General features: G+C 38.1%; 1 protein-coding gene across 1 annotated transcript; it reads right to left on the reverse strand.

The window, feature by feature from the left end:
* Positions 1–736: 736 nt before the first annotated feature.
* Positions 737–10716, reverse strand: lcat (lecithin-cholesterol acyltransferase). Its single transcript, XM_004069739.5, has 7 exons — positions 10317–10716; positions 6883–7039; positions 5655–5770; positions 5400–5495; positions 3334–3558; positions 3023–3218; positions 737–2149 (listed from the first exon to the last, which is right to left on the reverse strand). Exons 1-7 carry the CDS (start codon positions 10462–10464, stop codon positions 1792–1794), a joined length of 1296 nt encoding a protein of 431 aa, XP_004069787.1. The 5' UTR covers positions 10465–10716; the 3' UTR covers positions 737–1791.
* Positions 10717–14024: the final 3308 nt, after the last annotated feature.

Below are 14024 nucleotides of genomic sequence, written 5' to 3' on the forward strand. Positions count from 1 at the left end.
TTGGTTAGCAGTTATACCTGTGCCTTTTCTGTTAAAACATAAACAGATGTTAAATGCACAGAAAAAATAAGAAATGATCAGAGAATATAATCAAATCACTACTGAACAGGGGAAAAATGGATTGTAGTCAACATATTTCTTAGTAAAGAGTAACTAAAGATAACATGAAGCATAACATTTGCATATTTTCTCTACTCTACTTTGTTAAAGTAAAGTATGGCATTGATGCAATGAATCATGTCTTCCTCTCAGAACTATCAGACCAAAAAAAAGTAATATAATTTTATCATTTAGAATGGTAAATTAAGGCCTATGTTAAAAGCAGTGTAGCTTTAAAATTAAGTTTCCTACATAGTGAGAGTAAATGCAGCTCATACTACAGTCTTTTAGCTGTTTGTGTACAAAAACCATATTGAAAAGTGATTTCTTTTTTTTTCAGTTTTCACGTGTCATTTTTATCTCAAACTCTTGTGTGGGGTTAGTCTCCTGATCGTGTTCTTTCATTACATTGTCTTAGCCTCTGAGAGCCAGTGTTGCATCATGTGAATGTTTGACATTCAGTGTTGCAATAATGTATTACAAAAGAGGCAACCTGTGAAAAGTGATTAAGTCTAACAAACTCTTAGGTTTAAGCTTTTTGAGATAGTAAAAAAAAAATCTTTCTGCTTTTTCTGATTCTTCAAACCGAGAAAGTGGTGTATAATTTAGATAAAACACAGAGTACATGTAAAAACACTTGTTTTTGAAGAGATTTACCAGAAATATATCAACATTTACATCATGTAAAGACGATAAGAAGAATTGGAGGTTTAACCTCTTGAGACCCGAACTCTTGATTGGTATCCTTTTTTTTCATAGTCCCAGGGCCTCAAGAGTAAGTAATCAGAATGAACATTAATGAATGAACATGAATTGCACAAGAGCACAAGTAACTAAAGTCAAATTCCCTGTACATGTGCTGTACTTGGCAAATAAAGTGATTCTGATTCTGATGAACAACAGTGAAAATAAAAGCCACAATGTGTTGTCTGTGGACGCCAGGTCTCAAGACGTTAATTTACTCTACCAGGCTGAATGTAAAAACAGTTCTGTATTTTACAAACAAATAAATCCTAAAGGAAACATTTATGATAAAAGCAAGCAAAAAGCTGTGCGTGCAGCAACCTTTACAAGAGATCGGGCGTCAATTACAAATACAAAATTTAAAATCACATTGTGATGAGGCAACACAGACACAACATAAGAGGGCCAACATAAAAAACAAAATACAGACTATTATTAATGAGATGTACAGTTTCACATTATGCTAAAAGTCTTTTTTTATGTCATCTAGTATTAGGCGGACAAAACATAATAGCATGTGTTTTTTAGCGTGGCGTGCTACATTAGCATTCTCTTTAAGGTACATTATAACTTTGTTTTGTCACTGTTGGACAGACGAGTGGAATAACATTTGAAAATACTCAGATTAAAAATCTTTACAAAACACAAATAATGAAAAATGTAATTGGGCTTCAACTGATGCTACAGAGAGATGTGGCATGCCACTGCTAAAGTCAGGACAGTAATTTTAAAGTTACTTTTTCATAGGTTTTAAACATATTTAAAACCAAGACTGTTAAAATCAAAATATAACACCCCTATCCAACTTTTCTTCATCCAAATGGATTTGACATGGTGCTCCTACTTCAGCATAAAGAAGCAATGTAACATTGTTTTTATTTTGACACTAAAACTGACAAAAAACTCAAACAGAATTTTTTTGAACTACTGCATTTTCTTGTGCGCTTGTTAATCCAATCGTACATCAATTTCCTTGGGGACGTCTGATTTGCCCTCCAGGATTTGCTGGATTTGATGGAGCACTTTTTCGTGGAACACCATGTCTAGATGGGCCAGTCCTCTGTACTCCGTCACATGGACTGGCTTCTCCTGCTGGCCCTCCCAGCGTTTGCACAGACTCATGCTAAAGCTGTCCACTGTGTCATCCCCGTCGGCATAAACATAGTCCACCGGGTCTGCATTTGGAAAATCTTCATCATAAATATGCGTCACAGGAGTTGGAAGCCCGACGCCGTACATGCACCACACCTCAACGCCAGGCGGGTGGAGAGCACCAGTCAGGTTCTTGGTGTCTTCCCACATGTGCCTGTAGGCAAACACAGATAAAATACATTTCAGTTGTAGAAAAAAGCCAGAACTGTTTTATGCCTTAGTCACATGAACCCATACGAGGGGTTGACCAGCACGGACGCAATGGGCTCTTGGGTTGTTTGACCCTATCAGGAGGGGCCACATCTTAAAGGGAGCGCAAGTGTGTCTTGCATCTCCATTGAGGATTATAAGGCAGCTTCAATTGTTGTGCTTGTGGTAAACGTATAGTGAAGTATTTGTAAGGATAATGTTAGTTGGACGCCCCTATGATGTAAGGTGATGCTGTTGGTGCCCGTTCAAGAGACTCAACTCATTAATAAGGTGCGCACTGGCTTCTTATTGAGTGTGCGCAAATGCTCCACACATGGGGTGTGCTGGTGATATGCAAGTGCCTGTAGGATGCCCTGCACGATGTCCACACACATAATTCTCTGATTGCTTAATTTCCTCATTTCTAACAGGCTGCACGCAAGAAATGCACAAGTGGAGCATGCACTTGTCACTTGAACTGCACCAATGCAGTTCATAGTGCGCATGGTTTGGGGCAGGGGTGGGGGTGAAATATCCATATGCTGTACCCAATGTTTCACCTACTTCACCCTTACGTACCCTAGTGTGTTGTTTACGAGTTTGCTACAACCCGACGCCCACAGCATGCCCATTGAAAAAAATGTGCACGAACATTTTCACTCTATCGGTTCAGAGCGTGGACTACAACCTTGATATTTCCTGTTGGCCACATGTGTGCCCCGTACAGGTTTTCCCATTTTTCGCCCGCAGACAGCCTGTATGTATCCATAAGGTCAGGTGTGACTATGGCCTGATGCAGCAGTCTGATAACAACATAAAAAAAAGAGCAATAAATTACCAGCCATTCTCAAAGTCAATGTCCGTGAATAAGCGCTTGTAGTCCTGGTTTGTGTAGTTCACTGATGGCGTGGAGATGAAGACATGGTCCTTTGGCCAGGCATCCTCAGATGGTAGCATCCAAGGATTGGTTGTCATCATCCTCTGCTCCTCACGGAGTTTAATGTTAGAAAGCATTGGGATGCCATCGTTGTTACCTGTGAACATTTAGAACGGACAGCTTTATAATAGAAAATCAGGCAGATCCTACAGCTGGGCTGCCTAGGCATCCCCGACCTGTGCCCACGGTGTTGTGTAGGATTTATTCTATACCTGAAGTCATGACTCTAAGTACTTTAACAGCGCCACCCCATGGTGCTCCCAGGGAAATGAAGCCTCTGATGTATGTATCCTTCCAGGCCTGAGGCTGGTTGTTGAGGAAGTAAAGGACGTAGTGTCCACCCATGCTGTGCCCCAGCAGGTAAACTGGTTTCTGATACTGGTTATACATCTCCTCCACCAGCTCCTGCAGCCTTATGAAGTATTCCGAGTTCTCATCTGTGGAGAAAAAAAGGGCAAAAAGAAGATTTTAGAATAGTGAGTAAATCTTTTTAAATTGGCCAGAAACAAAATAAGTTTATAATTTCTGGGTAACTAGGGTGTTTCTGTAAATTTAGGATTCTGGTCCCAATGATCGTGTTGTTTTTGTGTTTTTTTCATTGCAGTTGTTGAGTCTTTAACTGATGAGTTATCTTGCATGCAGGGGAGTAAACAAAGCGTTTGAGTCCAGATAAGGTAGAAGAGTGGGTGGTGCATGTTCAGATTGGTGGAGCTAAACAATAAGTGCAGATATTTTGAGCAATTTCCTAACAAGAATCCAATTTAATGATCAAGCCCAACACTGTGGCCATATTCTAAGTTTGCTGACAGTCCAATGGACCAGCGACTCCAGACTTGGAACGAAAGTACAGGAATTCTGGACATAATCAGTCTTTCAGGCAACATAGTTTAATTATAGACAAAGTTGTCCATGTTTTCTTGTTTTCTTATGCGAACACATTGGCCTTGAGGTCAGAAATATTCACCCCTGTCTAATAAATTCACCAAACCAGTGGTCCCCAACCCCTAGGCCCCATGGGTCACTTGGCCACAGAGAAGAAAAAAACGATATCACTTACACTACCAGTACTTCTGTTTTATTTATTATATGATTCTAAAGGAAATTTTATTTTGAAAAACTGACGGATTCTCTCCATCACATCTGTCAATGAAAAACTCCTGACTCGCTCGTTTCGGTCACGCTTCTAACTACATTTGGCTGATTCGACCACTACCTGGAAATCTCCAAGCTAACAAAGTTGATAAAATACAATATAACATTGATATAAAAAAATGGTTTCACATTTATTAATGTATGTTAAAAAAACAGACAGTTGTATTATTTTATTCTGTTGCGTTTATCCGTCACAGCTTCAAAGTCAGACAAAGCTGAAGTTAACATCTGGTTTTTAGCTTTGACGTTGATGGTTAAAGAAAAGTCTTTATCATATTTTAGTTCACAAAGACAGTTTAAACCGACTGCAAGTATTTTTTAGAGGATGAAGATAAACTTTTTCCTTAAAACTTAAGCAAAATTGAATCTACAAAACTTGGAGGACAAGTTCAGCCTCGTACCAGCTGGTCTGTAAAAAAAATGATCTGATCTGGGATCATTTATCCATCTATACCCACTTCTTCCCATTCAGAGCTACAGGGATGCTGGAGCCTACCCAGCTACTGTTAGACATTTTGCCACAGACAACCACACACAGTCACATTCACACCTAAAAGGGTAATTTAGAGCAAGCCAATTACAGTAACCCATGAACCATGTTTTTGACTGTGGGAGGAAGCCAAGAGTGCCTGGAGAAAACTCAACCATGCAGGAGGAGAACATCTAAACTCCAGACAGAAAGGACCAAGCCAAGATTTGAACCTTCTCTCATTGTGAGGCCAGAGTGCTAACCACTACACCACGTTGCAGCCCACAACGAAAAACATAATTCTTTATTATTAGTGTCAAACTCTCTGCTTAGATTACTGCATTTATTAGCAACAGTTTATCTGATTCTATCCATTCTGTTTGAATTAAAGCCTAATAACCCACAGATTGAAAGCTTCGTCCACTCTATGGTGTATTAAGTTCTTTAGCATTTACAGAAACTATTCATTATCATACTGTCATTTTTTGTGATCATCCCAGCTCAAGCCCTTTTGTACACTTGTCACTTTTGCAATGCTAACACGTGTACAGGGCCCAACCTCCAAATTTACATTTACTCTTTAGATTAAAAAGGGGTCCAATAAAAAATGTGTTATGGATGTAAAGCACCAGCAGCATATGTCAATCTGATACTTACTTGGAGCTAATCTCCAGTCGTACGGAGCGCCACGGACAGTCTCATTGCGGACGTAACCTACATTGACCAAATGCTCCACCATAGAATGAAAATAACCTGCAAAGAACAGCAGAAAAACCTGAAAGGACTTAAAAAAGAAAGATTGATACAGTTTTATATCATAGAATCACTTCTACTAAAACCACAAAAATTCCTTTTCTCATAAATGCACACAATGGAGCTCTTAATACTACAGTAAAAAGCTCATTTTCTCACCAGCTAAGTTGTTGTAGTCCAGAAACTCTATGGTATAGGTTTCCCCAAATCCAGGTACTCTCACCTGCACCCCAGGTGAATTGGAGGATCGCCGGGTTGTCTTGTTATAAACAAGTCTGTAGGAAAACACTCGTGAACATTGACACTACTCAGGAAGTACATGCGTGTGATCATGGGAGATTGAAGCTGTTGCTTTGAAGGTTTCATAATTTGGTCAAGCTTAAGTTTATTCATTGTACTATGTTCCCCCATCCCCAATGACCCGGCCACCCTGGACCCAGCAGAAGAATGGCCACACCAATCCAAATGAATCTGCACCGTCCCGCCTGTTCGTAAGGGGGAGGTCACTGCGGTCGCTTCAATTCATGAGGCGACCCAAGGAGGGTTGCTGGGACCACCCCCTTCTCTGGACATCTGTCTCTGAAGCTACATACACACTGGGCATGTGTGGCATGCTCAAGAACGGTTTTTGAACCGGCTTTTTAGCATACTGTGTTCACACGGGTCTGGCACTACTCGATACTAGCACTTGTAGTTGGAAGAGCCTTGGTGCGAAATAGTGAAGTGGTGCAAATCACGTGACTCTTGTTCCAGGCTTTTTCTTCATGAAACTTGGTTTCGTACAGTATAATTCCAGCTGGGCACAAACTGCAATTTTTCCTCTATGATTAAACATTTGACACTACTGTGAGTTGAAGAGGACGCTACCCACATGTCACTACCAAATGTGATTGGTCAAAGTTCAACAAGTTTAAATTTCAGCGCATGTTCAATTGTTGTGCTTTTTGTACGTAGAGTCCAAAAACTGACTCAAAAACTTGCGTAGGGATGCATGAATGTACAAGTTTGAAACCCAGAAGGCCAAAACATGCATGCGCGTGTTTAAATACACTTTTCATTGGAAGCAGTCGCTCGAACATTCATAGACAGGACAGAGATCCTTCTGTCACTGCACACCTAGTCCAAGTTTTCACTCGTTTTTACCATCCTTCTGCTTTTCAGTTGATCCATGTCAAGTTAACTGTTGTCAGATTTGTTTCTTTGGTTTTGTCGTTTTTATATTTATTAAAATGTTTAGTTTCTGCCAAAATTCTTCTGTGTTTTGGGTTGACCACAACAATTCAAGACAGCAACTAGCATAAAAATGTCTGAAGTAACGATAAAGAATCAGAAATGATGACTTCTGCCAAAATCAACAAGGTAAAGACGTAGAAGTGTTTATCTTTACCTGATGTTATCAATCCAGCAGTCCACGCCGATCGGCATGAACATGTTCAGGTCGATCCAGATAGGAAACCAGTGGTCGGACTTCTTGAAGCACATCCAGTGGACCAAAGCTGGTTTGTCTATTTTGGCTTCCAGACGGTTCCCCAAACTTCCTGGTACTGAAAACACAGATAAATGTTAAGTGTCATAGACAATAAAAGGCAGTGATCACAATATCCACATGTCAATTGTCCTTTTATCCAGACATTTTAGGCAGCTAGTGAGGAGTTCATAAACCAGACATGGGGTTTGATCCTATCTGCAGGTCCTGGGTCTGAGACAGTAGGTCCTTTCAGGTAGAAATTCATCCAGTAGTCTCCACAGATGGAATCAATAGTGAAACCTCGTTAAACATCTGCCTCTCTATCTCACTCTTGGATTAATTAGTTTTGGGGATTCCAGGTTCAAAACACACATGCAAGTTATGAGTAAAGTAGGGGAAAGCTGAAAAGGAGGAGGTGGATCTCCAAGGCTGATGTTTGACTAACCTGCTTCACCTCATTTGGCTCATCCCTGACCTCTGAGCTTCATCAAGTGGCCTGAGCTTTGACTTTGCTTCATAAGCCAGGAATGAATAGTCCAAGAAAAACTGAAATTCAATTATGTGGTATCCCTTCATTCGTTTTTTTCAAGTTCATAACAGGTATTTGAACTCATCGCACTAAAATGAGCCACAGCAAGACCATTAATGCAGAGTAGGGCTGCACGATATGAGAAAAACTCGCGATATGCAATATTGGTGATTAATATTGCGATAACGATATAATTCGCGGTATATAAACAAATAGCAAAACAACCAAAAACATCATTTCCATTTCAATGCAACAGTTTAAAAATTATACTCCAACTGACCCTTGTCGACGTAGGAGGCAAACATCAAACATAAAAGGGCTCATCTGATTGATCAACAACGTAAACGGATCCTTCCGATTGGTTGAATTGCTTGAAATGCATAAAGGGATTTATTTCATTTGTTCAATATTTCAAGCTGCCATGAGTTTGTTTTAGCACATTTAAGGTAACCATTTATTGCGATTTTCGCCGTCTTTTGCGGTATGCATATTGCACGGCTTAATGTCGCGATAACGATAAATTTGCGGTATATTGTGCAGGCCTAATGCAGAGAGAACTTGGTTCATTGCTTTCTTTCAAGGTCAGTCATAAGACTTCTGCATTCCAACAGACCCACACTCCCACAAAGAGCCATACCTCAACCCTATCAAACATATTTAAGGCTCCAGCAGACTGTAAAGCAGCCCTTTTTTTTAACTTGGCCTTAATCCCATGAATGCTGTTCAAAATGAATAGACACAAAGACCCATAGAAGCTGGAGGACAAAGGGTGGAAACTGTTGAAGTTGAACAAGAAGATGAAGGAAAGCCATGAAAAACTGCCACTTTGGTCAGTGTTCAAGTGTCACATGTCATATTTTACAATAGGTAAAGCAGACACTTTTATACAAACCGACTAACAGATTTCTGTCAGTTTGGAAATACAATAGGTGGCATTTGATGTTTTTCTCACAAACACACTGGCTTCCATATCTGGAAATTGAACCCTCGACTGACCGAGTTGGCAGATGGCTGACTCCGCTAATGTAAAAAATATGCAATGAATAATGGAAGGAAACACACTCACTCAAAAAAAAAAACGAGAGCAAAAGAAGTATTAAAGCACAAATGCAGGAACGTGGTTGTAAAGATGAACTCATTGAAGGAACGTGACACTTTGCTTTCAAGGAACTTTAATTTAGAAAAGCTTGGTTTGTCAAACAAAATCTTGTATCGCAGTTTAAGCAGGAAATTAAAAAAAAAAAAAGTACATTTCAAATTTTAAACTATTGATTTTACATTTGGGAAAATACTGAACATAGTTGTAACTATAAATATTGTGTAAGTCAAAGGAGAGTTTTGAATTAAATGAATAATGTATATAATAAAGGGTATAAATTTATACAGAAGGTATAGATGTTTGAGCTAATTTGTTTTAAAATTTGTTGAAATATTTTTTAAAAGCAAGGCAACGTTTTTGATGATAAATCCTTTCTTTATGTTCTCATTAATATAAAGTGATAGAGCAAATTGTTGTTTTAACCTTTTTCCCTTGTGTACATTTTAAAAACAATGCTTTTATTAAATGCAAAAACACTTTGAACCTTTCAGAGTTTCATTTTGTGTGTTAGACAAAGCTTTTTCTTAAAAAAAAATTTCTGCCAAATTAAACTTTGTGGCAAAAACGAGGCTGACTTTTTACACCAAGCTGCTCTGCTTGGAGTAGTTTGGGGGGATACTAAGAATTCAGTGGCCTGAACACGTGAGCAGCAGCTCTTATCTGTGAACTTGGCCACATTCAGGCGTCGTCATGTCATGATCCAAACCTCTGTCAGATTCCAACACAGTCCCAAATCTTTGTTTTACAACTGTAGGTTCAGGAAAACTCTCCTTCACTTGAAGAACGTGATGTTTTATTGGTATAAAGTGAATAATAGTGTTGGATGGAGTGTTCTGCAGACGTTTTAATAGCAATGACCTGTATGGCTATTACACTGTAACACGATGTAAACTACAATAGATCGGGGATTAAATTCTACATTATTTTAAAAAATTGTAGGGTTTTTACAGTCAACTAAGATATATTTGAGAGAAAATATAATTATTTATCCAGCAGACAAAAAAAATGAAAAAAATACAGACATTAGGATTAAATAAACAGATGACCCTCATGACTTATATATCTATGGCAACTATGATGTTTTTTGCACATCTTAAGGTTTTTGTACTTTAATTTAATTACCAACCATAGTTTAATTAAATTTGGCACGCCCACCTTTATAGCATGAAAACAAAAATATAAGTTTTGGTAATTGTTAATATAAAAATTTGGAGGATTGTAGTTTTTCTCAACTTGAAAAGTTGGATTTAAAATCCGGTTTTAAATTTACAACAAAGTTTAAATGTTTTTAAAAATAAAAATGAAACAATAAAAGTGTCATCTGTGTCAAAGTGCTATTCTGGTTAAATTTTCAATACTAGGATTAAAAAAAAACCATTATCCTTTGAATTACTCTTTGTTTACAGGATGTCATAATCTATTTTGATTTCACGTCATTTTTTTGGATCTCATCAGCAGAAAACCGATGTAATTTTGGTTTTATACGTTTAAAAAAATGAACATTCACCTTTGCTCCCAACTTTGAAACCACACAAAAAGATTTTTTAGAATTAAAGAGAATTGATGTTGAAGATAAGGCTGAATGGTGATCTTTAATTGGTTTAGGACATTTGCAGTCTGTTGTAAACTGATCGTGTTTATGATCCCCTTATAATTTTAGGCTACATAAAAATGTATTTTGCGTTGTTTTCCTGAAGTGTCAGTGATTAGTGAGACTGGACGTACCGATGATGAGTGGGGATGTGTTGTTGTTGCTCGTCTCCTTGACTCTGCTGTTCGGAGGGAAGACGACGTTCATGATCCAGAAGCCGGCAGACGGATGCACCAGCAGCAGCAGCAGCTGCACGGCGAGCAGACGGCCAGCGGACCCCATCCTCTCTGTGCGGCGGCGGCGGGTGTACGGAGCCTTGGGTCGGCTTGTGGGCAGCCGGAGGGCGGGAGGAGCAGGTGTGGCGTTCAAATGCGGACAGCGGCGGTTACGATAAGCTTCAAGGCGGTGGGATGTAGAACCGAAGTGATCTAAAAACAGCTGATTCACACAAAAACTGATGATTTGGAAAAAGTCTCTGAGCAAACGTGAACAACATGTGACTCATGCAGGCTGTACTATTGATTCCCGCTAATCTTCTATTTGTCAACACGAAGGAGGGATGTAAATGATTGATGGACGCATGAACTTTAGGACAAATGCGTGTTACTCAAGAGTTTTTATGAACGTTTTTGTCTTTTTCCCCCTCTGTTTTCGCCGTTTATTTATCAGTAGAAGACTGTCCGGAAGGTAAAAATCAGATTTGAAGGTGCAGTGTAGAACAACAACCAGAACTTTTTCTGAATGGTGTTGCATTCACGGACCTTCGGAAAATGTTGTTTTTTTCCCACTGAGACGTTTGTGGGACAGAAATTCTATAGGCTCATTATAAAAAAAAAGATAGAACATTGCAACGAAGAGTTAAATAATCACAATAGACACATTTTCGTTTTAAAAAGATCTTTTTTTATGTACTCAGGCTTTGCATCACGTTTTTCCTTTTGAAAGGTGGTTGATTATGACATTTTTTACATTGTACAAGAACTTTGTATGAATCTAATATTGCTAATTTGTTAGCTGTAGTTGCTAATATTATTATGGGTATCTATTGCTTATATGATATATTCAAATATACATTTATTGTAGTGCCAAATGCAAATGTGATTTCATTAGGAACTCAAACGTCTAAAAAAAAACAAAAAACTTTCAGCTTAAAGTTTGACACTAAACTGTTTTAAATGTATTATTTAATGTTGGATATATTTTATTTTAGCATGTATTTTGCACATCCAAACTTTTGGAACGCTATTATAACTTGTGGTGATAAATTTTCCTTACAGTGGGAAAAACTACAACCTTGAAAATTCCGTAATCATTTGGTTTCAGGTTGTAATTATAAAGAGTGCAGACCAAATCTAGTGTTTATTCTTTTTACATTCAGTACATCAGAGACACTAGACTGCTTATAGAGACTAACCAAGTAAATACAGCAATCGTTTAGGCTGTAGTCCACAAATTTATTTTTAAAGCACTCTCTTTTTTTATATGTTTAAGGGGTTTATTGTCATTTGTACATGAAAGACACTGGAATTTTTCTTAGGCAGCTCTCAAGTCAGGGTAATTACAGAAGGACGACAAAATAACAAAACTAACAAGGTTCATAAATAAGATGAGGAAAAAACTTTAAGAAAGAGAAGAGTAAAGTAAAAATAAAAATATAAAGTAAAAATACAAAACTGTAAAATATAAGACATTGCAGCAACCCAACCTTTTCATTATTGCACTTTTGTCATGTGTTTGACATACTGTTGATGTTAATTGTTCACTGCACTTAGTGTCCCGGCTGGTTAGCATGTTGTGTGGTTCAGTTCAGTTCAGTTCAGTCCAGTACAGTCTTCCCTCTCTTATGTCCTGTTCTAGTATTCTGACTGCAGCTGGGAAGAAGCTGTTGTGAAAGCGTGTGGTGTGTGCGTGGATGCTTTCAGACCTGCGGCGTCTGAGGTTGTGACCTGAGTCCACACACTGCATCAGTGCGTGGGGAGGGTGGTGTCTGTCCCTGATGATCTTCACCGCTGTCCTCCTGCTGTGTTGTTTATAAAGGGTTTCGATGGACGGAAGGTTGCAACCAATGGCTTTTCCAGCTGTGTTGATGCAGAATCTTCTACTCTTTCATGGTGGTGTTTCCAAACCAAGCCGTTAGTCCGCTGGTGAGGATGCTTTCTACCAGCCCTCTGAAGGCTTTTGTGTGGGTCTGGCGCTTGAGTCAATCCATAATCCATACTCCAAACATTCAAAAAGATTCTAACTTTGATCCTTCAAGTCTCAAGAAACTTAAAAAGGAATGACCTTGTCATTAGATAAGACCTAGAAATACCTTTTCAACTGTGTCAAGTGGAGTAATGGCTTTGCATATCAGTCAATATCAATCCAGTATTTTATGGCAGATGGCAATATTGTGCAGAAAGATTCGATTTGTTGTAGTTGGAGCTGTTGTTGCATGCTGCAGATTGAGTTGAAATCAGTAAAAATGACTCTTTATAGTTTTTTTTTAAATTGTATTTACATTTCTTGACCCTAATTTTGTAAATGCTTGTAGTTGATTCAATAATATATTCAATGATATATTAAACAGTAAGATACACTTTATGAATTGTTAGCACGATGAGTTGCCTGTAATGCAACTTGAAATGTCCATGGGTGGGAGAATAAAACGATATTAATACACATGATATAAAGAAACTTCTAAAGTAATACCCCTCATAGCCTATGTATTAAATTAGACTTTTATGTTTGTTTGTTTTTTTTTTTGCTTCGTTGGTCCAATGACAGCCACACACAAACACACTCCCTCTTATAGAGATTTATAGTTCTGCATTGATGTCATAATCTATTGAACTGGGTCATTGTAAACTGGAACATGACTGGTAGATCAGAACAGTAAGTTCTTTTCTTTTTTATGTAGTTTATTTACCCCCAATAAACAGAAACTATAGTCTGTGTCTGAGTTGGGCTGTTTCCACGGACACCAAACGAGAACAAGGATTTATTAGAGCAGCGGGCGACCTCTCTGTCAGAATCTACAAGTTCTGTGATAAACAATTAATCCCATCCCACCACCGCTGACCTACTTTGGGGCGACTCGGCTGCACAGACCACATATGGACTCCTCATGACGTTGAACCTGGGAGTTGACTTACATCACACGTTTGTCTGTTTAAAGTGGGGGAAAAGGACAGCGCTGAAGTTAGTTTTAGGTTGGATATTAGAAAGACATTCAACCCGTATCCACAGTGGTGTATCATAGGGACCGTCAACAAATTAAGAAGTGCATAATATGGCGAAGATTTTAGATCAAACCTAAAACGAAATGCTTTGCAAAAAAGAAAAAGAAAATTAAAATGAAACATTTCCTCATCTTGTATTTAAACAATCTTATTTATTTTGCAATGTTTTCCTAAAAAAAATTGTTTGAAGTTAAAATTGTGATTTTTTTCAATAGCTTCCAAATCATTTGATCTGATGATTCCAAACATATGCCAAATTTTGGTACTGACATACCAACACCAGACACAACAATTTATTTTACAATCATAGATGCTGAATATTTTTTATTAAATCTTAAATCTTTTAAAATTTCATAGGTTCGCACATGAATTCTGGCCATTTTTTTCAGTAGCTCCCAAACCACGTGATCCAAAGAGATAAAACATATGCTTAATTGTGTCACTGGCACCCCATGATCAGACACACCACTTTAGTTTGCAATTATACACTATAGACATTTTATATGAATTTTATATTAAAATTTCAGAGATCTGCATATAATTTCTGGCACAAAAATTCATATAAATATTCAGCATCTATGATTTTAAAATTAATTGGTGTGTCTGGTGTTGCTATGTCTG

Source organism: Oryzias latipes, chromosome 6 (genome assembly GCF_053564925.1).
Source record: "Oryzias latipes strain Hd-rR chromosome 6, Olatipes_Hd-rR_3.1".
In the NCBI taxonomy this organism is placed as follows: Eukaryota; Metazoa; Chordata; class Actinopteri; order Beloniformes; family Adrianichthyidae; genus Oryzias; species Oryzias latipes.